General features: G+C 45.1%; 1 protein-coding gene across 1 annotated transcript in view; it reads left to right on the top strand.

The window, feature by feature from the left end:
- The window catches only part of NHSL1 (NHS like 1), a gene marked incomplete at both ends in the record, with an annotated part of 271,764 nt that extends 264,821 nt beyond the window's left edge, over positions 1-6,943 (top strand). The window contains 2 exons of the mRNA XM_080700138.1: positions 418-547; positions 6,256-6,943. Coding sequence (XP_080556264.1) covers positions 418-547; positions 6,256-6,943 — 818 coding nt within the window. The remainder of the gene's footprint in view (positions 1-417; positions 548-6,255) is intronic.
- Positions 6,944-22,796: the final 15,853 nt, after the last annotated feature.

The following is a 22,796-nucleotide window of genomic DNA, read 5'->3' as shown; positions in this document are numbered from 1 at the left end:
GTAGGTGGGCTTCCCAAACATTAAGTTACCAACTTTGCATCTTAGGAGATTTGTTAAAAATCCAGATCTAGAGGAAGAGCTTTCCGAATGGCAGCAAATAGGGACATGGGGGTGGTCGGTAGCAGGCTGGGGATGAAATAGCAGTGAGTAATCTCCTTTCTGAAGAGCTGCAAAGAAATGTTCTAACAGAATTTAAGAGCGGCTCAGTGCAAGTTTTTTGTAATGGGAAAGAATGAGTTCTGACTGTCAGGCTAATGTCATCGCCCCATCTTTGTAAAATCTCAAACTACAGAGCCAACTGTATCCCCCGTGGTTCTCAGATTGTCAGGAATGGCAGGGAAACGGCGTATCTGAGAGGTTGGCAGAGGACCGAAGCCCTAGTTACAGCATCTTGTGTTGCCTGCTGCTTTTCCCTAGCTGGGGTGCTGGAGACCCACGCGGCCGGCTCTTCGGAAGCCTGCGACCTCCTTAAGGAAGATGGGCGCAACGAGGCGACGGCCCCCACGAGACCCAGGACCACAGAGGACCTTTTTGCAGCTATTCACAGGTATCAAAACTCTATCCTCATACTCTAATCTACTTTACGATCCTGCTTTCCAAACAACGCTTCTTATTTTGTTTTCTTGAGGTTTCTCCTGCTACCTAGTCATGACTCATTAACTTTATTATCGTGTGTGTGTGTGTGTGTGTGTGTGTGTGTGTGTGTGTGTGTTCTATTCCTTTGTTTGCTTTGGCTCCAATTTCTATTTTAGTTTGTTCCACTGATTTTTTTTATGATGACATTGGAGACAGAGCCTCAATGTGATAACTTTTGGTAGACACGGCTCTTGCTGGCAAGAGACACAGTGTGTCAGTTATTACAGTGTATTTATAAAAATTGGATTAGGAAAGCTGGTAGCCCCAGTGCAGGATGAAAAATTTCATAGTCTGTGAGTTTAGGATGCAGACAAGCTCTACAGAGCTCCTTTCCTAAAAGTGTTTTAGTTTATTATTATTTTTGTCTTCTAGAAAAACCATAATTTTATAGGGAAATTTCTTTGGCTTTCTTAAATGTTTCAATAAAGTACCTCTCTGCCTAAGCAGGAGCAAAAGGAATTAAATTTGCTTATTACTATATACCACTAGTGCCATCTACTGGCATCAGAAATTGTTGTGTTAAAAAAAATCTAGGGTAGTGGAGGTGTGGGGATGCACGCCTGTAATCCCAGTACAGGCTGAGATCTCAGGTTTGAGGCCAGCATGTAGAAACTTAGCGAAACCCTGTTTCAAAATAAAAAATAAAGATAAAATAGGGGCTGTGGGTGTAATTTAGAGGCAGAATACTCCTAGATTCAATCTCGAATAATGCATGCATGGACACATACATGCTCATGCGTGCGTGCACATGCGTTATGTGTGTGTGTGTGTGTGCGCGCGCACACACACACACACACACACACACACACACACAATTTATCTAAAGAAGCTGCCTGAACTGTTATTATATGTGGTTGCCTTTAAGAGTGAAAATGATTTAGCACTCAAGTTTTACTTATTACATCATTTTTCTGGTTGTAAACATCTGAGCAATCCCACAGCAATGTCATTGTAAAGATTGATAATATATGTGCAAGTACTCTAAGTCATAATGATATATAAGCCTTTGGCTTCCTTCTAGACTTATTTACTGCCATATTTTCAGATAACTTTTGTAAATGCCCTTAGGCTGCCAAAGTCTTATTTTGCCCCGGTCAAAGGTCTTTTTTTCCTCCTGGAACAAAGCATCCTAGAAAATCTTATGTTTCTTTAAGTAACTGTGTTCGTACTGTTCCCCAGTTCTTGGGATTTAACTGAAAAGAGGTGAGAAGCATAGTGCTCTTCCTACCCAGAACCTCTCGTGCAACATATAAATATCTGACTTGGGGGAAACCCAAACAAGTGAGCTTCAGGGATTTGTGAAGAATTAAGTATTCTTGTCTTTCACCTCTAGTACTGAATAGACCTTGAAAATTGCCCCCTTGCCCAGCATGGTAGTACATTCCTGTAATCCCAGTACTCGGGAAGCTGAGATAGGAAGATCTCAGGCTGGAGGCCAGCCTCAGCAAGTTAGTGAGTCCCTGTTTCAAAATAAAAATAAAATAGGTCCGGGGCTATAGTTTGGAGGTAGAATGCCCCTGGGGTTAATCCCTAGTACCAAAGCAAAGCAAACAAATAAACTGCCCCCTTTAGTAATGACTGACTGGTTTGCTTGACCTCATTAGAAATCAAAAGGTAACTAGTTATCCAACTTTTTTAAAAAATAAAACAGGGAAATGAAAAATGACACATCTTTTAAAACTCAATGTATAGTGGCTTTTCTCGAAGTTTATGATGCTTCTAACTTTATCCATGTGAGACACATATTAAGCACTCAATAAATATTTTCTGAATTAAATGAAACCAATTGGAATTTAAACTGCCAGGAAATTCTTCCAAGAATCAAAGTCTTTCATTAAGTATGGAATGCCTTGAGTTGCTAAATATATAGAAATATTTACTCATAATAGCAAGCCACAAAGATATGTGTTGCCTGGTTGCTCTTTGTGTTCAATTACTTCGTCTCAAGGAAACCCAACTGTGGTGGGGGCAAATGAGTACATGCTTTTCCTAAAAATACGCCTAAGGTCTCATCTGTATTTTATTTTGGCAACCTTTAGACGGCACTAAAAATCTGTGGTTTCTCCCTCTAGACAGTCACATCTACTACAGATGTAGAAATTGGCCAGTTTATGTTCTTCTTTTTACACATGAGAGAAGGAAGTCCAACTAGATCCAGAAATGGCTTGCAAAGAGAGAGAGAAGACAGAGGCTGATTTCTTTTGTAGCCTTAATCTATATTAGCATGTGTAAGAAAAATCCATCTGAAGTCTCTGTTATTTAGGGCTTTATTTTTTGTGTCCCTGAGCACCTAAATTCATAATTTAAAATAAAGACTATCTAAATGGAAACACAGCTTTCAAATTTTATAATGTAAATTAATTCGCATCAGATTTAAAGCCAGATGGAACGTGTCGAATGCCAGTTGAGGTGTGAAGTTTTTATATTTATTGAAATAATTAGTTTTTAAGACAGTATTAACTGTTTAAGTTATACTTAAACTATATTTTTATAGACATCTTTAGAAATTTAGACATATATGTGTGTGTGTGTGTGTGTATATATATATATATATATACACATATACATATATGCAAGAGGGAATTCATATGTTCAAATTTAATTGTTTTAAGGGGCAGCTGTTCTTGAGGGGGCAGCTGCTCTTGAGGAACAACAATAATTTTTTATAAAATCTTATATTCCTTTTTGTGGGTCTGGGGATGGAACCCAGGGGCATTTGACCTCTGAGCTACCCCCCCTGCCCAATTTTTTATTCTTTATTTTGAAACAGGGTCTCATTGAGTTGCAGAGAGCCTCACTTAGTAGCTGAGGCTGTCCACGAACCACAATCCTCCGGTCTCAACCTCCCAAATGCTGGGATTACAAGCGTGTGCCACCCCGCCCAGCTCAATAAAATCTTATTATTTTTAAATTCTTAATCTTCAATTAAAGGCCATAGCTTTTGTGGGGGGGGTGGTACTAGGGGTGGAACCCAGAGGCTTTCTACCTCCGGGCTATACTCCCAGACCTTTTTTATATTTTATTTGGAAACAGGGTCTCACTAAGTTGCTGAGAGCGTCACTAAGTAGCTGAGGCTGGCTTCGAACCCGTGCGATCCTCCTGTCTCAGCCTCCCAAGCGCAGGGATTACAAGCGTGCGCCACCACGCCCGGCAAGGCCATAGCTTTAATCAAAGCTTGTTTTATATATCTCAGCACACCTCACCATTTTAAAACCAAAGAAACATTATACCGCAAGCCAGCACCTAAGAGATTAAGAGAAGCAGAGCTGCTTCCAGGGTGACCCGCATTAGTAGTGGGCCATGAGCCACGGGCAGAGAAGTAACTCTGCCCAGTCCCGGCGGCCCTGCCAGCGAGCTGTGTGCCTTCGCCCCTGGACCTCAGTTAACTCGTTGGACTAGACCATTTTAGGCTTTTCCAGCCCGTGTTTTGGAGATGCTCCCATGCCTGTGGTTTGTCATTTTCGCTATACCAGGGCACTGTTCTTGTTGGCCACTGAGCAAAACTGTTGAACCAAAGTATCGCAGGCCTTCAGACTTAACTTGTATCTTAACTGTTTTTTGTCCTTCACTTTGGTGCCTTCTTTTTTGCCCAAAGTATAAGACAACCAGAGCCCCAGAGTGCCCAGGGCATCCTGCTCCCCTCTGCCCTACCACGTAGGACACGTTAAAACTAAAGCCTGACGTGGTGGCAGGAAGGAAACACTCATTTCCCTCTGTGCACTGAAAGCTTTGAAAGCACCCCCTTCCTGCCTGCCACGTTTTGGGTTATTACTGCATCTTTATTAACAAACGACGAGCTATGCTCTGTTAATCACCCTTTTAAGATAGATACCACAATAGAACTTTTAGCTTGCCCAGGAAGGAAGTTTCGGCAGAGGGATTTAACACAAGCCTGTGTGACCCTGGCAGTTCCTTACCTCCTTTAATCCTTGTATGCGTCCCCATTTTACAAGCGTGGGGACAGGCACAGCAGGATTGGGCCCCTCGTCCTGGGTCACGCAACCAGAAGTTGGTAGTGGTAATTCAACTCTTGATCTGCGTGTGCAGATACCATACACTTGACCTCTTGCTGCTGCACAGGCTAGAATGTTACGTAGCAGGAGAAAAGAAATTCATGCCTTTATTTTATTAACAACATCGAGAGTCCTTCGGGCAAATCCACCTGCGCTTAGCCGAGAGGTCACCCTAGCCGAGAGGCACTTCGCCAAGAGGTTGGGAAGAGACCTTGGAGGGCACCTGGCACATCTGCCATATTCCCTGTTTTGCAGCATGCAGAGCACATTGAGTAAGAGGTTCTTAGAGACCCAGGACAAGAAATTCCTGCAGAAAACATTTGACTTCTCCCACCCAGCCTCTCCCCTCCCACATTTCCCCATCCCTCACGTGCTCTGGTCAGTGTGAGGCTTTCCAGAAGTCCATCATGAGATAGCAGCTGGTACATTTGGTTCACTCTTGCTTTTTGGACAAAGGATTTCTAGAAGTGAACATATGGATAACTCGCTTTGTGTCGAATTCCAGAATGACTGCAAATGTTAGCTGTAGCGCTGGGGCGCGGCGTGTCGCCCAATAGGGGCTGTTCTGGGCTTGGCTCATCTATTAGACCTGTTCAAGCAGTAGCACTGGAGAGGCCGAGCCAGAGCAGAGATGCTCAGGGGAAGGCTCACTCAGCATCCGCCCGTCCAGGAGAGTTAAGAGAAAAGTGCCAATTACTGACAACTGGAAACAGGCCTATTCCAAGTAGGTTAATTCATGGTATGCGGTTTGTTTCGCAATAAACCAGGGAGAGTATGGAGCAGCTGTAGTTACTGACTGTCTCAGTTGTAGACTTACAACACAAAACAGTGAACTTTTGGGGGTGATGGGATCAAGGATATTTAAAGTTTCCCATAGTTATAAGGTTTTTTCTCCCTTTTTTGTAGTACCAGGGATGAAATCTCAGGGGCTTTGTACCTCCAAGCTATACCCCCAGCCCTATTTTTATTCTTTATTTTGAAACAGGGTCTCACTGAGTTGCAGAGGGCCTCACTAAGTAGTAGAGGTGGTCCACAAGCCACGATCCCCCTGCCTCAACCTCCCAAATGCTTGGATTACAAGTGTGCATCACCATGCCCGGCTTTTTTTATTCTTTTTAAGTGTGTGTGTGTGTGTGTGTGTGTGTGTGTGAGAGAGAGAGAGAGAGAGAGAGAGAGAGAGAGAGAGAGAGAGAGAGAGAGAGAGAGAGAAACAGGGAATTAAACCCCGGGGGTTTCTCTACCTCTGAGCTACAGTCCCAGCCCTTTTTAATTTTTATTTTACAAAAGGGTCCTGTGTATGTGTATGTAACTGTCAACATGATTTACATTAGGATATTTCTTTTTAAAAAGGGATTATGACAAAAATAGAAAAGAAAAAGGGTCTCCCTAAATTACGGTGTGCTGGCCTTGCACCTGTGATCCTCCTGCCTCAGCCTCCCAAGTACTGGGATTACAGGTGCGTGCCACTGCACCCAGCTAGTTAAAAAAGTTAAGACCTAAATCTCAAGTCAATGGTGCCCTGAAGACTCGCTAATAACAACAAGAGTGACTGTGAAGGATGGAGGTGGATGAGAATTAACCTGTATCTCAATGATTTAAATCTCAGGTCCAAGAGGAAGGTCCTTGGCCGGAAAGATTCAGATGACGAGCACCCCCGAAACCATTCTCCCTCCCCGCCAGTGACACCCACGGGCGCCGCCCCCAGCCTGGCCTCTCCCAAGCAAGTGGGGTCGATTCAGAGAAGTTTGCGAAAGAGCTGCACGAGCAGCGACAACTTCAAAGCCCTGCTGCTGAAGAAGGGGAGCCGCGCGGACACCAGCGCCCGCATGTCTGCCGCTGAGATGCTCAAAAACACAGACCCTCGATTCCAGAGGTCGCGGGCCGAGCCTGCGCCGGACACGCCTGAGAGCCCGTCCAGCTGCTCCCCCAGCAAGAACAGGCGGGCCCAGGAGGAGTGGGCCAAGAACGAAGGCCTGATGCCAAGGAGCCTGTCCTTTTCGGGGCCCAGGTACGGCCGCAGCCGCACCCCGCCCTCGGCCGCCAGCAGCAGGTATGGGGCCCGCAACCGCATCCAGAGCAGCCCCATGACCGTCATCTCCGAGGGCGAAGGCGAGGCCGGGGAGCCCGCGGACACCAGGGCGCGCCGGGCTCGGGACGCCGCCCAGGGATGCGCCCCGGATGGACTGGCTGGCGATGCGATGGACCAGGGCAGCCTGCTGTGTGATGAGACGCCTCCGGCCGAAGGTGGCGACCCCTTGGAGCCATGTGTGGGCGCTGGGAGCCAGCAGAGTTAGGCCGGATGGGGCTCTCCTGGGGGCTCTCCTGGGTGCTAGGGGCGAGCACGGCGCCTTCCCCGGCTCGCCTGCTGCGGGTCGTGTAAGACTCACTGGCCACTTGCCCTGCGGCTCAGAAGCAAGTAGGAGCTTAAACTTCTCAACGTGCTTCCTGGGGAAGATTTTTTTTCTTTTCCAAAAATGCTGTGTGTGTGTGTGTGTGTGTGTGTGTGTGTGTGTGTGTGTGTATGCGCGCGCGCGCGCACGCGCGTGCATTTTGAACACTTTTTACTTTAACAAACACACACACATACAGTATGTACAGAAATAGGAGAAAGTGGGTGTTCAGCTACAAAGAGTGGTGGAGACTTCTGGACCAGGTGGTAACCGCTTTCAGGGTGCTGGTTTACGGGGATTACTGAGTTCCCCAAGAAGGGAGAAGCCATTACTTTTGTAAGAGAGGCAAAGAGGTGGCTGGTTCACAGAATACAGGAATATATATGCACACGTGGCTGAGGGCGAGGCTTGGCATGGGGAACAGGAAGCCGGTAAAGGGCTAAGCGACTCAATGGTTCAGGTACTTTTTTTCTGGGGGAAAAAGGCTATGTTTCTTTTTTGTAAAAATGACAAACACAGAAGTGGCAACGCTGTAACTTGGTGTCTGCTGCTGTGCAGCCACATACACCCAACATTTAGCCTAATATTTAGAAGCGTGGGCATTTGTTAAATGAATTCCCTCCTTGAGTAGCAGCCAGCCCTGTGGAGGAGTGAAGGGGTGGGATGGACAGAGGGAGGAAGAGAGGTGGGGGAAGGAAGAGGAGTAAGTGATATACTGCTGGAATTTGTTTCCTGCTTATTAAATAAAATTATTTTTCAGAATTAAATTTGAAGACTTGCACTAGAGAACTGTGGGCGAAGCTTCTCCTTTTACAAGAGTTTTGTAACCAGAATTTAAACTTCCATTTGGCAATTTCTATCACGTGAAATGTCAACATTCGCTAACGTTTTTGGATATCCTTTTGGTTACACCAAAGAAAAAATGACGGCTATTTTTTTTTTCCTTGAATGCCTGCAGCAATTGTCCTAATTTAGAAAGGTTTACCAAAATCTATTATATATTATCTTACTTTGGAGAAAATGCTGGATAGCGCTTCTTAGTCAAATAAACTGATAAAATTGGTAGGACTTGGCTATTAATTAGCCCTGGGAAATGACTTTTTAGATTAAAAAGATTTTTTGCATCATTCGGTTTGTGTGTTTTAATATTTATTTTAGACAGGCGAGAAAGTGTGTAAAGTATGTTAGTGTAACATTCTTGTGACTCTCTGTCCCTCTCAACTTCTGTGTAGTGAGCATAAACCAGTCTTGTCTTCACTAGAAAGACCCAGGATGATAGCACTGAGGTTCTTGGTTTAAATCCAGTGTCACCATCAATTGCCATCCTTGTTGGTATGGAAATATCAACTGAAAGTTGGACTACACCAGTCAAATCATTCTAAGGTTTATAAAATAAAATTTCTGATACCTATCTTAGATATGCCTTCGAGGCAAAAACAGACCTGAAAAATTTAAGAGTCCTTTCCTTCTCCAAAGAAAACAAAACCGTTCATTTTCACACAACTGGAAATAAAGACCTGACATTTGCCTGCAGGTAAGAGGCCTTTGGGGCAATTGTCTGCTACATGGAACATATGGATAATTTCTTGCAAATTTTAAGAAAGTAGTGCTGGCTTTTGAATATGAAAACTTCCCATAGCTACCTGAAAAGATTAGAATGTATGTGGATATCAGAAACCTTGAACTTAATGTATAAATTATTTATTTGAAGATAAGCAACATCAAAACTAAGCCCATTACAATTCCCCATTTTAACAGATACATATTAGATTTCAAATTTGCTTTGAATAAAACCATTGTAAAGTCAATATTTGAAACTTATTTCTTTTTGTTTGTATATGCCTTTTTAAAATAATGAGCTAGGTCTTCTGGTACAGAATAATTGAGTGATTCTTCTGGATACAATTGAACAGCAGTGGAGACCAGAAGGTGCCTGTGGGAGGTAGGGACCCTGCAGAGAGCAGATAGAACATTACAGACATTGGATGGTGGCATCTCAGAGGACACGAGGAAAAACTGCTCCAAATAATGTCCCAATTCGCTTTTTGAATAAAATATGAATAATCTAGTGACTGGTGGTTCAAATTATGTGACATGTGGGGAAAGAAGAGCATTTTTCACAGTGTGGATGATATAAAGGGGAACCAGAACCTAGAGGTGACCCTGAAGCATACTGTGTCCTCAGCCTTGTTGCTTTACTTCCTCTTGAGGGCCGGCTTCTTTTAGTGAACCAGATAATACTCAAAGCTCAATGAGGGTAGGTGGACAGCCCTCCTCCTCCTCCTCCTTTTTTTTTTTCTTTGTTAAATTAGCTATTTTTTTCCTTTTAAATTTTTATTGATGCATTATATTCAAACATCATATTGGGGTAAAAAACTTGTGTATACAAACATGTACACATCACTGATTTAACCCCTACCCAATTCCCACCCCATTCCCTCCCCATCCCTCCTTCCCTTGCTTGGCTTAGTGGTTGACTTCGATATGTTTAAGTACATTGTGTGTTTTAGAGATTTTCCTCTTCTCTCCTCCTTTCTCCTCCTTTAGGTTGTCTTGTTTGCTCCTCTATAGGATTTCCTCTTTCAAGAGTTCCTCCTATGACCCATTTCTCCCTAACTCTTACATATTAAATACTTTTATTAGCACATTGCAATCACACATCATAGTGAGACTCAACGTGACGCACACGTCCACACACACAGCTCTTGGTGTATTTCCTTCTGCAACCTGCTCTGTGTCCTCATCCTCCCTACCCATACATCTTTTGTTAGACGCCTGGCTTGGTTCCATCATTTGGCTATCGTGAAATATAAATATACATGTATAACTATAGTATAGTCCTAGAAATCTCAGGGCTCAATGATTTCCACTTTATTTTTTTCTAAATGTTGGAGAGAAACATTTGAGCATTTGATCTGTTGGTTTGAAACAGTCTCCATTTTGGTCCGATTTGTGCCCTCTTATTTCTGAAGACTCTTGATTGAAATCTTCCCTTTCTCATGTGGGGATAAGACTATAAAGTAGCGCGCCACCCCCCCGCCATATCCACAAGTTCTACATTCATGGATTCAACCAACTGCAAGTCAAAAATGTCTGGGAAAAAACATCTCAGAGATATAGCTCAGTAGTAGAGCACTTGCCTAGCATGCACAGGCCCTGGATTCCCATCCAAAAACTAAACAAAAACCTGAAAAAAAATCATCTGTATTCAACATGAAGACTTTTTTCTTGTTTATACTCCCTAAACAATATGCATATATAGCATTTACATTGAATTAGATAGTCTAAATATTAATCTAGAGATGATTTAAGGTATACGAAAGGATGCATGTAGGTCATATACAAATAGTACACCATTTTGTGACTGTTCCTCTGGGCTGTGGCAATGACAAGGAAGGAAAAGGAGGTATTTCAGTGTGTCTGTCCTCTCCCCTGCCTACAGGTAACACAGTCCTCCCTGGTTGGTAGCCTGGGAAGACAAGCAAAGCACTGGGTTTACTCTTGGTTCTACATGAATGCATTTTCAGCCCATATGTGGCAAATTGTTTACATAGCTAAAATTCCTCATGGAATTAGAACAACGGGGTAATTTGACAGATACATGGATAATAGGGGGTTGCGTGGGGGAATATGGGTCTTTTGAGCAAAACATAGACCGTGTGTGTGTGTGTGTGTGTGTGTGTGTGTGTGTTACTGGAAATTGAATCCAGGAGCATTCTACCTCCAAGCTGTACCCCCAACCCTATTTATTTGTTTGTTTTGAAACAGGGTCTTCCTAGGTTGATGAGAGTTCACCATTTGTTGAGTCTGTCCTTAAAGCTGCAATTTTCCTGCCTCGGCCTACCAAATAGTGAGGTTACGGGCTTGCACCATCATGCCCAGATAATTTATTTATTTTAATGAGCTGCTCTTCCCTATGTTTCGTATGGGCCAGACTCTTCACAGAATGAGGACCAGAGTGATCTGTATTTGTCAACAAGGAGAAATAGTCATCTGAATTATCAGGGGCTGAGGATGTAGCACACTGGTAGAACGCTTTCCTAGTGTGTGCAAGGCCCAGGGCTTGACCTCCAGCAGCACTAAATAAATAAATGAATAGCTCTATTATGAGAATAGCTCTATTATTGTTAAGGGGCTTCAACCCTAGTGAAAAAGACTGTCCTGCCAAATCTAGATCAGCATCAGAGTAGATAAAAAGGGGGAGCTGTCTGTGGTCTGGCTGCCCTGACCAGGATCCCTTCTGACATCCATCACTGTGGGTGGAATCCCTGACATCGTTCAGGCCAGCAGTGCAGCTACTAAAACGCTACATCTCATAGCCTGCTGATCACGGGGGAGACAGGAAATAGTTGAGCAATGTTGAGGGACCTTGCTTTCCTTGTATAGATAGCCTCTCCTTGTATCTTCCCGTTTTTCCCTTGAATGGATGGGAAGCTGGAGGAGAATCAATAACCAAGCATCCTTTGAGGCACCAGTGAGGAAGAAAACCACATGTTATGGGGGCAGAGGAGACGGCACCCTGGACTGCAGGCATCACCTAGAGTGTCTGTACCAGGAGGCTGTCTACCTGCAGACCCAGTGGGTAAGTGGTGTTCTGTGGCTTTGCAGTTGAGCAACACGGTTCTCAGAGGCAGAAGCGCTTCCTCTGAGTAGGTTGCTGGGGAGGGATTGGCTGTGCTGAATCTGAGCTAAGACTCCAGATGAGGATTTCAGGGAAAGCTGGCTTCCCAAAAGGCATTCCAAATGGAAGGGCTGCACAAGGATAGGCACAGAGGCAAAGCATAGAGACGAAGCCATGCAGCCAGCATGGAAGACTCTAGAAACTATCGACCATGAGGCAGGAAGGTGATCCAAAGCAAGTGGACCAAGGTCCTGGGACATCATCCCAAGGAGTTTGGGCTTTGCTTTGGAGTACTGGAAAACAATGAAGGCTTTTCAGAGATGAATGAGGTGAGGGTGCCTGTTGACTAGCCCCCTTCTTGAGCTCTGTTGTCCCTTGGTGACCTCATCTGATCCCACAGAGTTACATAAATATATATACATGCACTGATAACTCCCATCCTGACCTTCACGAACTCAAGATCACTATATCCACTGCCTATTCAAAATCTAAATTTAAGCCAGGGGTGGTGGCACATGCCTGTAACCCCAGTACTTGAGAGGATTGCAGGTTCAAGGCCAGCCTCAGCAACTTAGCAAGACCCCATTTCAAAATTACAAATGGGCTGGGGGTGTAGCTTGGAGGTAGAATTCCCCTAGGCCCAACCCCCCAGAACTCCCCCAGAAATATTAAATCAGAGGTGTTTCAGACTCAGTGTATCCAAGTCCTACTATTCCGCAACTCTTTCCCCTTGCCTGTTAGTAGCATTTTCATTATCACCGTGACTCAGATCAAGGGTCATCTTTGTGGCTCTCTCCTGTCACCCCACATCTCAACTGTAAACAAGTCCTGTGGGCAGTATTGCTAAGATACATCACACATGCAGTCTCTGCCCACCAGTTCCTGGGCTGCCTCTCAGGACCACACTGCAGCCTCTTGAACAAAGGACTGTCAGCCGGCCTCCCTGCCCTACCCTGCATCTCCCCCCACAAAAAGATTTGCCCCCATCTGCTTCTTCATGTGCCATGACAGAAGCTACTCCGTACCTTCCGATCTTCATTATAACTAATGGAAATAAAATTTCTTATATTCCTCTGCCAATTCAGGTTCTTCAGACATGAACACTGAGGCAGAGGTGCCAGAAGTTTTATTTGAAAGGAAAAGGCAGGAATGAGGGTTAGGCAGGGGGTTTATCAGGCTCTGCCATTAGATCAGTACAGGTTTGAGGACTCTGCCAGTCTAGTTGGAAACCGGGGAAAGGTCAGTCGTTGGGAGAGTCTGATGTTGGATGCAATGACTAGGTCTTCAGCAAGAGGCCATTGTCTTCATTACCATGGTAATGGTAATGAAGGGGGCCTCAATGAAGAGGCCCCCTTCATTACCATAGTTAAAATCATCAGTCATCAAAGCTCCCTCTTTTTTTTTTTATTTTTATTGGTGCATTGTATTTATACATCATAGTGGGATACAAACTTTTGTAGACATACATGCACACATCACCCAGTCAGCCCCCACCCCATTCTCTCCCCATCCCTCCTTCCCATGCTTGGCTTAATGGTTGACATCTAGTATTATAGCAGTTTATCCAATAAAGCTCCCTCTTTTAATGATAGTGTGAGCCCCACTTGAAAGCTGGGGTGGATCCTGGTGAAGCTAACAGTTGTAGGCACCATCTACCCCTCGCCCCATGTGGATCTATCTCCCCATAAACGTGGAGAGCAACTCCCCCGAAGGGGAAATTTTAAAAGAAGATTGATGGGACCAGTTATGGGACTTTTCTGAAGGTCTCTGGGTCACAACCCATTCTCAGCAATCCCTCCACCCTCTCATCTCTGCGGGTCTTAGTGGCTTTCCTACTGAGAAGCCAAGCTGGCTGAGTATGGACTGAACCTTTGAAACCATGAGGCAAACTAAACTGAACCTTTCTACCGCTAAGTTGTTCTTCTTAGGTATTTTGATGACTACAATAAAAATGCTGACTAACATATGTTTTCACAGTTACAGGTGGGCAAGGAGCACAACAGGTGCCTCTCGAGTCATCTGATTCCATACCTGACCCTGCCTGACCCCATCATGTCACCGCTGGCCTAACTCCTCTTGTAGATCAGGCTCAGTTACCCCCAACAATGTGGTGACTCTTTTTGCCTCTTCATCTCTAGACACACGGAATCCAAAGTGCCCAGGTGGAAGCAGTGGATTGTAGTTTATTTAATGGGACCCTTGCTATGTACCTAGGAAGGTGCGCCTTTTAAGAACAGGCCATTTGTCAATGCTATTATTCCATATATATTTTATCTCTCTTCCCTTACAAAGTGAACAACCAGGTACACCACCAAAAATTCTGCCTTTTTCTTGCAGAAAGACTACAAAAGATGATTATTTTTATTTTTGGAAGTTGCCTTCCAATGTCACCCTTAAACAAAGGCCATTTTCAGCATGCAGCCACATAGCAAGCTGATTCATGGATCGACCAAGCCCAGGCTTTTTCTTTTGCTTCTTCCTCAGAACAATCACGGGGGGGGGGAAGAAAAGAAGGAGATGTAGGTGTAACCATGGGGACGTGGAGGTTGGGCTACCTGCTCGTACAGCTTGCAGATGGTCTTGCTGTGACTGCTCCTGGATGGTTATTTCCATCCTACGATGGACTGCTGTAGTCCTGCAACTGCATGACTTGGTGGTTCTAATAGGACTTAGGTAAGAATGGCACTTCTGGGCACCATCATCACTTGGTGTCTTGTATTTCCATTTCTATCAGGGCACATCAGAACTGTTTTTCAAAAACCATGCATTCCCCTCCTGCAATTAGCCCTTTAGGACCCCAAGGGCCTGCATTGTGATTCTACCATTGGGTCTTGTCATATACAGGGTTTTCTGTTGTTGTTGTTCCCCCGACTCCATGACATCTCCAGTATCATAGGGTCTGCCGATCACATCCAAGCTGGCAATTACTTCTAGGTCTACTTCTAATGATTAGTCTTTTCCTCTAATTGTAGATCATAGTTTTCTGTCTTTCTGTTCTAATTTTTATTGACTGTTTGGGAATTGTAAATGTTATTGTGTTTGTCGGTGGATTTTGTTAAGGTCCTTGAAATGGTATTAGGCTTTATTCTGGCATACAGCCAAGTTGATCATTTCAAAGCTTGCTTTTGTAAAGCTTCGTGAGAGAAAGTCTAGAGAAGCCATTAATCTAGAGACAACTTGCCCTTTCTCCTAAAGCAACACCCTTTAGAGGATTCTACCTGATGCCCCACATAGTAATGGGTTATTTCTACTCTGACCACTCCAAGCATAAACTATCCTCAGTTCCATATGCGATCCATAAATTATTTGGTCAGCTATATCTCAGGTTCTTGTTTCTTGGTTTGGGTAATTTCCTGTCACACTTTCACTCAGCCGAATCCTCTTGGGGCCGCAGTGGATCTACAGAGCTCACTGTCTTTCAGCATGCTTCTTCCCCTTCTCATTTCTGCTGCCCCCACAAATCGCCCCACCTTGATCTCCTTGGTCTCCGTCTCCTCAGCTCAGTGAGACCACTGCTCTGCACTTGGCCTCTGCTCCTGTTTTTCTGCCTTCAGGCCAGGAGCCTGTTGAACTCCCCTCATGTCTCCCCTTCTCTCAGAGATCATACTCCTGGACTATGGGCTTTCAATGCCTGGACACCATTGTTCTACATATTTTGTCTGGGTTTTTGGTTGTTTGAGAGGAAAGGGTGAGTTGAGTTCTATTTCACTGTCATGGGCAGAAGCAGATGTTCTCTATAAGATGCCTAAAGAACATTTTTTGAGACTGTCCTGGTTCTGTTTTACTACCCTGGTTGGGGACAACGGGGATTTAGAGACTGACATTCTAAATCTACATCCCAATGAACCAATGTGGCTGTTCTACCTGACATGTGTTTGAGTGCCAAGTATACATTCAGGGTTTAGAGACCCAAGGGACCTATTGTAAACCCAGCTTTGGTTAGAACTACATGGATTTCCTAACCTCCACAGGCTCCCAGTTTTATGGAAGATGAGGAACTATAAAGGTGCTTCAGGTTTCTGGGTTTCAGATGTTAATTTGACCCCCAGGTATCTAGGTTTTCCTCCTTCTCCAGCGCGCAGCCACCTAAGTAGTAACCACGGTTCCCTTTAGAAGAAGACTGGGGTAATCATTACTGTGCCTTGCCGAAACGGTACAGGACCTTTCTCCTGGTATCCAGTCATTTCTTCAGTCATGAGCTCTTTAGGTCACAAAACTAGCTCAGCTCTGGAAACCTAGTAGGGTATTGTGATCCTTAAGGATATGATCTCTCTCAGCCCCCTGCTTATCCATTTTGCCTTCTTCTGGTTACACATAAAGCACTACCTTTGTTGACTATATTTTGTTCCTAGGGATACCATGTTCTATTAAGCATCTCCACAAGACTTCACAGGTCAGGCCCACTTGGCTGCGATTTTGAGCTGGGTAGCTAGCACGATAATGACAATGCCCTGGTATCTGTGCTCAGCTTCTCCACCTGGGTCTTTGTGGCCTCATCATCAGCCCCTTTGCTCTCAGCAAGCCAAGTTGCATCCCAGCCTTTCCTGCCAGTGACAGATGGCAGAAGAGAGTCACCAGGGAGCTCCTTGGTATGGCTCATGACCTGGCCTCTCACCTACATTCCCAGTGGCCCTGGTGAATGATGGGACCTCGTGACCTTCCCCAGAGAGCATAGTCATCTGATGGGTCACTGTTGCCGTCAGTCAGCATCCTCACTATAAAAGACTTGACCTTGTAACTTAGAGGAAGGAAGATTTTTTTCTGGTGGTCCTGGGGATGGAACCCTTCTACCTCCAGGCTACACTCCCAGACCTATTTTTTTTATATTCTGTTTGGAAACAGGGTCTCTTAAGCCAGTGAGGCTGGCTTCGAACCTGCACAATCCTCCTGTCTCCACCTCCCAAGCACGGGGATTACAAGCGTGCGCCACCATGCCCAGTGGAAGGAAGATTTATTAGCTTACGATTTCGGGGTTCAGTCCATGTGAGGTCAGGGACTGTGGATCTCAGGGCATGGTGACAGGAAATAGAGAGGGTGAAGGCAAGACTTCGCTCTCAGGTCCTGGAGGCTGGAAGCGAGAGAGTAAGGCGAGGAGGAACCATAGATAACCCCCAAGACTGCTGTCTCAGCTTCTCCAACCACACCCCACCGACCTGGACCACCATCTAGATAAATCTATTACAATGGAGTTATCTACTGCTGAAATGACAACCAAGCCCGACTTTTAACATTGCTACCCCTTTTCCATGAGGGCTAGAGAGGCACCCTATATCCAAACCATTTCAATCCTACACATCCATCCCAGCATGCCTTCTCTGAGCAATTTCATTCCTTCTTCTATGATCTGACCAAAAAATTCAGGCTTTTCAACACTTCACTCACTTTTCCTAGACTTCTATGAGCTTCTGTAGAGCACTGAGTTTGCACTATCTTCTAGTGTTTTATTCATGGTGTTCAATCCTGTATCCTGAGAGTGATCCCCAAGTCAAGGAAGCCTCCCTTATTTTGTGTTAGAAATCTGGCCTCTTTGATCAAATACTCTTAGAATCTAGTCCCAAAAGGACCACCGATGCCTCTCCCGGTGCATCCTGGCCTGTTGATGACTGCTTTGCCATGGAATCCCTTTCCTCCCTCATCGGAGCCAGCATGACCCCAGCGGATGTGCTCTGAGTTAACCGGTTCCCAGCTGACAGCCAGGGGAAGGGCTGGGAACAGCTCCCAAAAGGGCACCAGTGGCCTTCCCAGAGAACCCCACGTGGTCTTTCCTCTTGTTAGGACAGAGGAAGGGAGAGGGAGTACTGATTTTTGACAAGGGGTGGGCTGCTTCTGCAGGCTCAGAATGTTCAGAAACTTCTAGGGAATCAGAATTGTTGGGGCCACCCACTGTATATCCCCATCACATGGTTCAGGTTCCCAGGTTCAGCACTGACCTTGATATGACCTGGCATGGTTGGACATTTGTGGTAATGAGATAGTTTTACCATCAAAGCCTGTTCTTGACCTTCAGTGTGTCCTGCTTAGCTGTTGCAAGAGATAGGGACTTGATGGCACATTACCAAAGAGGTAAATTTCCGATTGTTCATTGACCCAAACTTTTCATTATCTACCTATAGAAGATCAATTCAGTAATGACATTCTAGTGCCTTGCCCTTTTATTTATCTCAAATCTTTCCACTGGATTCGAGATAAGGAAGTCATTCATTACTGTATCCATCCCTAGCACTGAGATGCCATTTCATCTAAAACTTTAATGACTGGACAGCTTCCTCGTGCAGGGGCTCTCTGTGCACCACCTCCATGAGGGGTGGAGGCCTCATAACCAGCCAGCCAGTCTCAAAATGCTGTGCTTCCCTCTGTGCACTCGAGCTCCTGATACCAGGGGAGCCACTCTGAGGATGAGCTGAAGTTAAAATACAAAGATGCATGTTGAAGTTACATCACCAGAAAGACGAGGGGAAGTGGGATTGAGAAGATCTGCTAGGTTGCAATGCAGATCTGACAGAGTCTCTACCAGCCCACTAGGGAGCCCCAGAGAGCAGATTGTTTATTAGAGGAGTCCCAACTTGGGCAGAAATGTTTACATCTTGTATTACCACCTTGCTCAGTCATTGGCTATAGGTAAGTTCGTAGAAAAAAGAGCATGCCATAAACTCCCCTGCCTTACCCAGTGATAGGTTAGGTACTCCCCGAGAATTGGGTCACACTATCTACGTCCCAAACCCTATTTTATTTTGAAACAGGGTCTTAATAAGTTTCAGAGGGTCTTGCAAACTGAGGCTGGCCTGTCATCCTTGTGTCTCAGCATTCCAAGTACTGGGATTATAGGCATACACCATCATGTGTTGCTAGCATGTCCTTATCTTGAGATATGAGGTGGGCCCTAAAGACAGCAAATGCTGGAGGCTGTCTGCTAACCATACTCCAACAAATGGATGACCAATACTTTCTTGAAGGTAAATCTTGATGGCAAACTACCTCCTTGTGGTTTTCTGCCATTACTCCAAATGCCCCCCCAAAAAATAAGAGGATTCTTTGGCGACACTAACAAATAGGTACCAGGAATAATCAATAACAACTTCATTTCAGTAACCTCACTTCTAATCCAGGCTTCTAAAGCCCTCTCATCAGCAGCTGCCTCGCCCTGGTAACTGCACCTCCACAGCTAAAGTGCAGCCAGTCTCTAACTGCTTTTGAAAGTCAGCTAATCCTTCAACTCTATGTTTCCTAAAGCCCTACATGAGGTCAGCAGTTTCTTTATCCAGATAGATGGTGCCCTGCAGGCATGCTTCCCTGCCCAGCAAGCCCTGCCCCTTTCCCTTGTAGGCACTGAATGTGGCCTCTTCCTCTGAGGCTGTCATATCTGCCCAAGATGTTCTCTGTCCCCTACACCCTTAGCCTGTATCACTCACGCCTCCAAGATCCTTTCCTCAGAGAGCCCTTCCCTGACCACCCTGGGCGACATCCACCACACCAGACCAAGTCCCATCCCACCCCACCGCCCTGTTCTACTTGATGGTACCGACTCACGGGATCATCTTGTGTTGAACTCCCTCCTTCTCTAAGGTCCACGAGGACAGGGGCCTCATCTGTCTTGCTCACCGCTACCTCCTCAGCGGGAAGCAGGGCTAGACCGAAGGTGAGCGGAGTTGCTGGAGTTGGTGTGCAGAAAGTCACTGGTGAGGGCGGGGAGCACAGTTGCTCACCAGTACCGCACAGCCCCTGGTGCAGTGCCTGGGACACACAAGGGCTCTGTGAGGACCTCAAGAAAGAGAATAAACGTCATATCAAGGCAATGTGAAGGGGAAGTCAGTTGCTTAGGAGACAAAGTGATGGCTAGAAAGGAATGAATAAGTGTAATGTGTTTCAATGAATCATTTCCAGGCTTTAAATAATGCAGAAGCTGGGCATGGTGGTGCATGCTTGTAATACCAGTACTTGGAAGGCTGAGACAGGAGGATTACAGGTTTGAGGCCAGCCTCAGCAACTTAGTGAGGCCCTCAGCCACTTAGCAAGACTCTGTTTAAAAATAAAAATAAAATTTCTCTAGGATAGATGGGCGGGGTGGTACATGCCTTTAATCCCAATACTTGGGAGGCTGAGACAGGAGGATCATGAGTTTGAGACCAGCCTCAGCAACTTAGTGAGGCCCTCTGCTACTTAGGGAGACCCTGTTTCAATATAAAAAATAAAAGGGATGGGGGTATAGTTTGGATGTAGAATGGCCCTGGTTTCAACCCCTAATACTACAAAACAATAATAACAACAAAAATAAGGCCAGGGATATAGCTGGGAGGGCACCACAAATAAATTGTGTCTGTGTGTGTGTGTGTGTGTGTTGTGTACAATCTGAACACTGACATACACACAAACACACGAATGTATGTAGAGAGGCACAGGAGTGGGTGGAACGGCCTTTTTCCTGGCTTGGCCCCCGACATCCCTCACAACCTTGACCTCCAAAGATGCCTTTAGATACATCTTTTCAGACGAATTGGATGACCAAGGCAAGGGAACTTCCTATTTAAAGGTCTGGGAGAAACTGGGATTTCGTGGAAGGAAGGGGCAGTTCCCGTGCCTGTCAGCTGAGCGTGATGGGTCACGTCTGTAATTCCAGTATTTGGGAGGTTGAGAGGGAGGAGCAAACGTTCGTGGACAGCCTAAGCAACTTAGTGAGGCCCTCTGCAATGGAGCGAGACCTTGTTTCAAAGTAAAATAATCATATAGGAATGTGGCTGTGGCTCAGAGGTATAATGGCTCTGGGTTTGATCCCCAGTATAAAAAATAATAGAAGAAGAAGGAGAAAGAGAAGGAGAAGGAGAAGAACTGGAGCCTGTTTGGGACTGATCGGAGTATTTGAAGAGGGAGACTGCAGAGGACAAAAGAGGAGAGAAGCAGGAATTAGATCAACCACACAAGTGGAAGGCCGAGCCTTACAAAACAGATACGTTTCCTGTAGAGAAGAGAGAAAAAGTGCAAGAGAAATGTTAACCTAGGGAGTACTTCACAATCTGTGCCAGCCACATAATTAAAGTAACTGATTCACTGCTGTGAGAAATACTCTCTGGGTTGGTCAGTTTACCGCTGACAGGTGTTTAGCTTATGTTTTAAGGAAGAGGAGGGAAAATGGAATACCTTGAACTCGAACAGTACAAAAACAATTTTTTTTCTTGAAAAGTTTCAGATTAGAACCAAGTCTTCATCTTCAGAAATATGCTTCTCATTTAAAATGTAATTTATTGCATACATAATTCATATCTCATATAGGACTGAAGGTTAAATAGTAGAAATATTTAGCTGGGCGTGGTGGCGCGTGCTTGTAATCCCAGCATTTGGGAGGCTGAGACCGGAGATCGCAGTTTGCGGACAGCCTCAGCTACTTAGTGAGGCCCTCCGCAACATAGTGAGACCCTGTTTCAAAATAAAGAATAAAAAATAGGGCAGAGGGTGTAGCTCGGAGGTCGAATGTCCCTGGGTTCCATCCACAGACCTGCGGGCGCGCGCGCGCACACACACACACACACACACACACACAAAAGAAATATTTGCTTAATAATGGTGGATGTGAATGCTGTGAACATTCATCAGTAAAGAGCTGAAGGGCATTCCCCAGTTAGTGATGGAATATGCACTATAAAAGAAAACTAATTTCTTTTTTCGCAAGCATAAATGTACAAGGAGTCCATAAATTTAATATGCAACTAAATACTTTGGAAAATAATTGCCTGAAATTTAAAAATGTATATCCATAACAATTTCAAAAATAAAAATATAATGTGTTTCATATTAAAAAATTACAGTCTTAGCTGGGCATGGTGGCGCAACTGTAATCCCAGTACTTGGGAAGCTGAGAAAGGAGAATCCCAGGTTTGAGGACAGCAAGTAATGAGACTCTCATCAACCTAGCAAGACCTCGTTTCAAAATAAAAATAAAATAGGTCTCGGGGTATAGCTTGGAGTTAGAATGCCCCCTGCGTTCAATTCCCAGTACACCCCCCCCCACACACACACAATTAGTCTTGAGCCAGGCATGGTGGCGCATTCCTGTAAATCTCAGTACTTGGGAGGCTGAGACAGGAGGATTACAGGTTCAAGGACAGCCTCAGCAACTTAGCAAGACTCTTAGCAACCTAGCAAGTCCCTGTTTCAAAAATAAGAAGGGCTGGGGGTGTAGCTCAGAGGTAGAATGCCCCGTGTTTACTCTCCAGTAACCCCCACCACACACACACACACACACACAAGTCTCAAAGGTATCCCTGAGGTCATAATAGTGTGAGTTATTTCCAAGCAGGAAGAACACTATCATACGTACACTCAGCCTGTAGGGGGCAGGGGTCAACAGTACGGACTTGGGAGTCGGTCCCTCTGGGCTCACGTCTGCCGCTGCCCTCACAGTTGGGTCTAGGAAAAGTTACCCAATACCTGTGTGTCTCCATTTCCTCATCTGCAAAATGGGACCATCAAATGTGGGTAGTTGTGAGGGGCAAATGTGGGTAGTTAGGTGAAGGGCTTAGCACAGTGCACTGAGGAGGCACTAGTTCAGCTATGGAAACTGAACTACAGAGATGTTGGTTTACTTAGGATCCACCTTGAGGAGATTAATTTGAATAGATACCATGTAACACTGGGGTTGAAAGGGGAGGATGCATCTTCTAGCCCCGCATCATTGGACACTCAAGCCTCTTACTTAAGTATTGTCCCCTGAGAAGCAACTTTATAATTTCTGCTTGGACGGGCAAGCAGGGTGACTGGGAACTGCTACTTCGGGAAATCTGCTGAATTCCAGCCTGCTCTTCTCTGGAACTCCTGAAGTCCTCCGCCCTGGAGCACATAGCGCAGCAGGGTCCCTTCCCGTGACGGGCCACCAGGGCTCTGGATATGACTCTGTCTTCCCAAGGGCAAGCTTTTTCCAATTGTGCAAAGATTTCTAACCTCTTTGATTTTTCAGCAACCCAGTCTAACTAGTCCATTTTATACAACATTTAGAAATACTATATAAAATGCTCACTTTAAATATGAGTCAATTTTAAAATTATATGCTTGTGTTTATTTCTTCAAAAATAATGCCTTTATTTTACTTTATTGGCAATGCTGGGGGTCGAATTCAGGAACCGCTAGATGCTAGGCAGGCGCTTTACC

This window comes from Muscardinus avellanarius, assembly GCF_963383645.1.
Source record: "Muscardinus avellanarius genome assembly, chromosome: 8".
In the NCBI taxonomy this organism is placed as follows: Eukaryota; Metazoa; Chordata; class Mammalia; order Rodentia; family Gliridae; genus Muscardinus; species Muscardinus avellanarius.
This window is presented reverse-complemented; position numbering and strand designations above follow the sequence as displayed.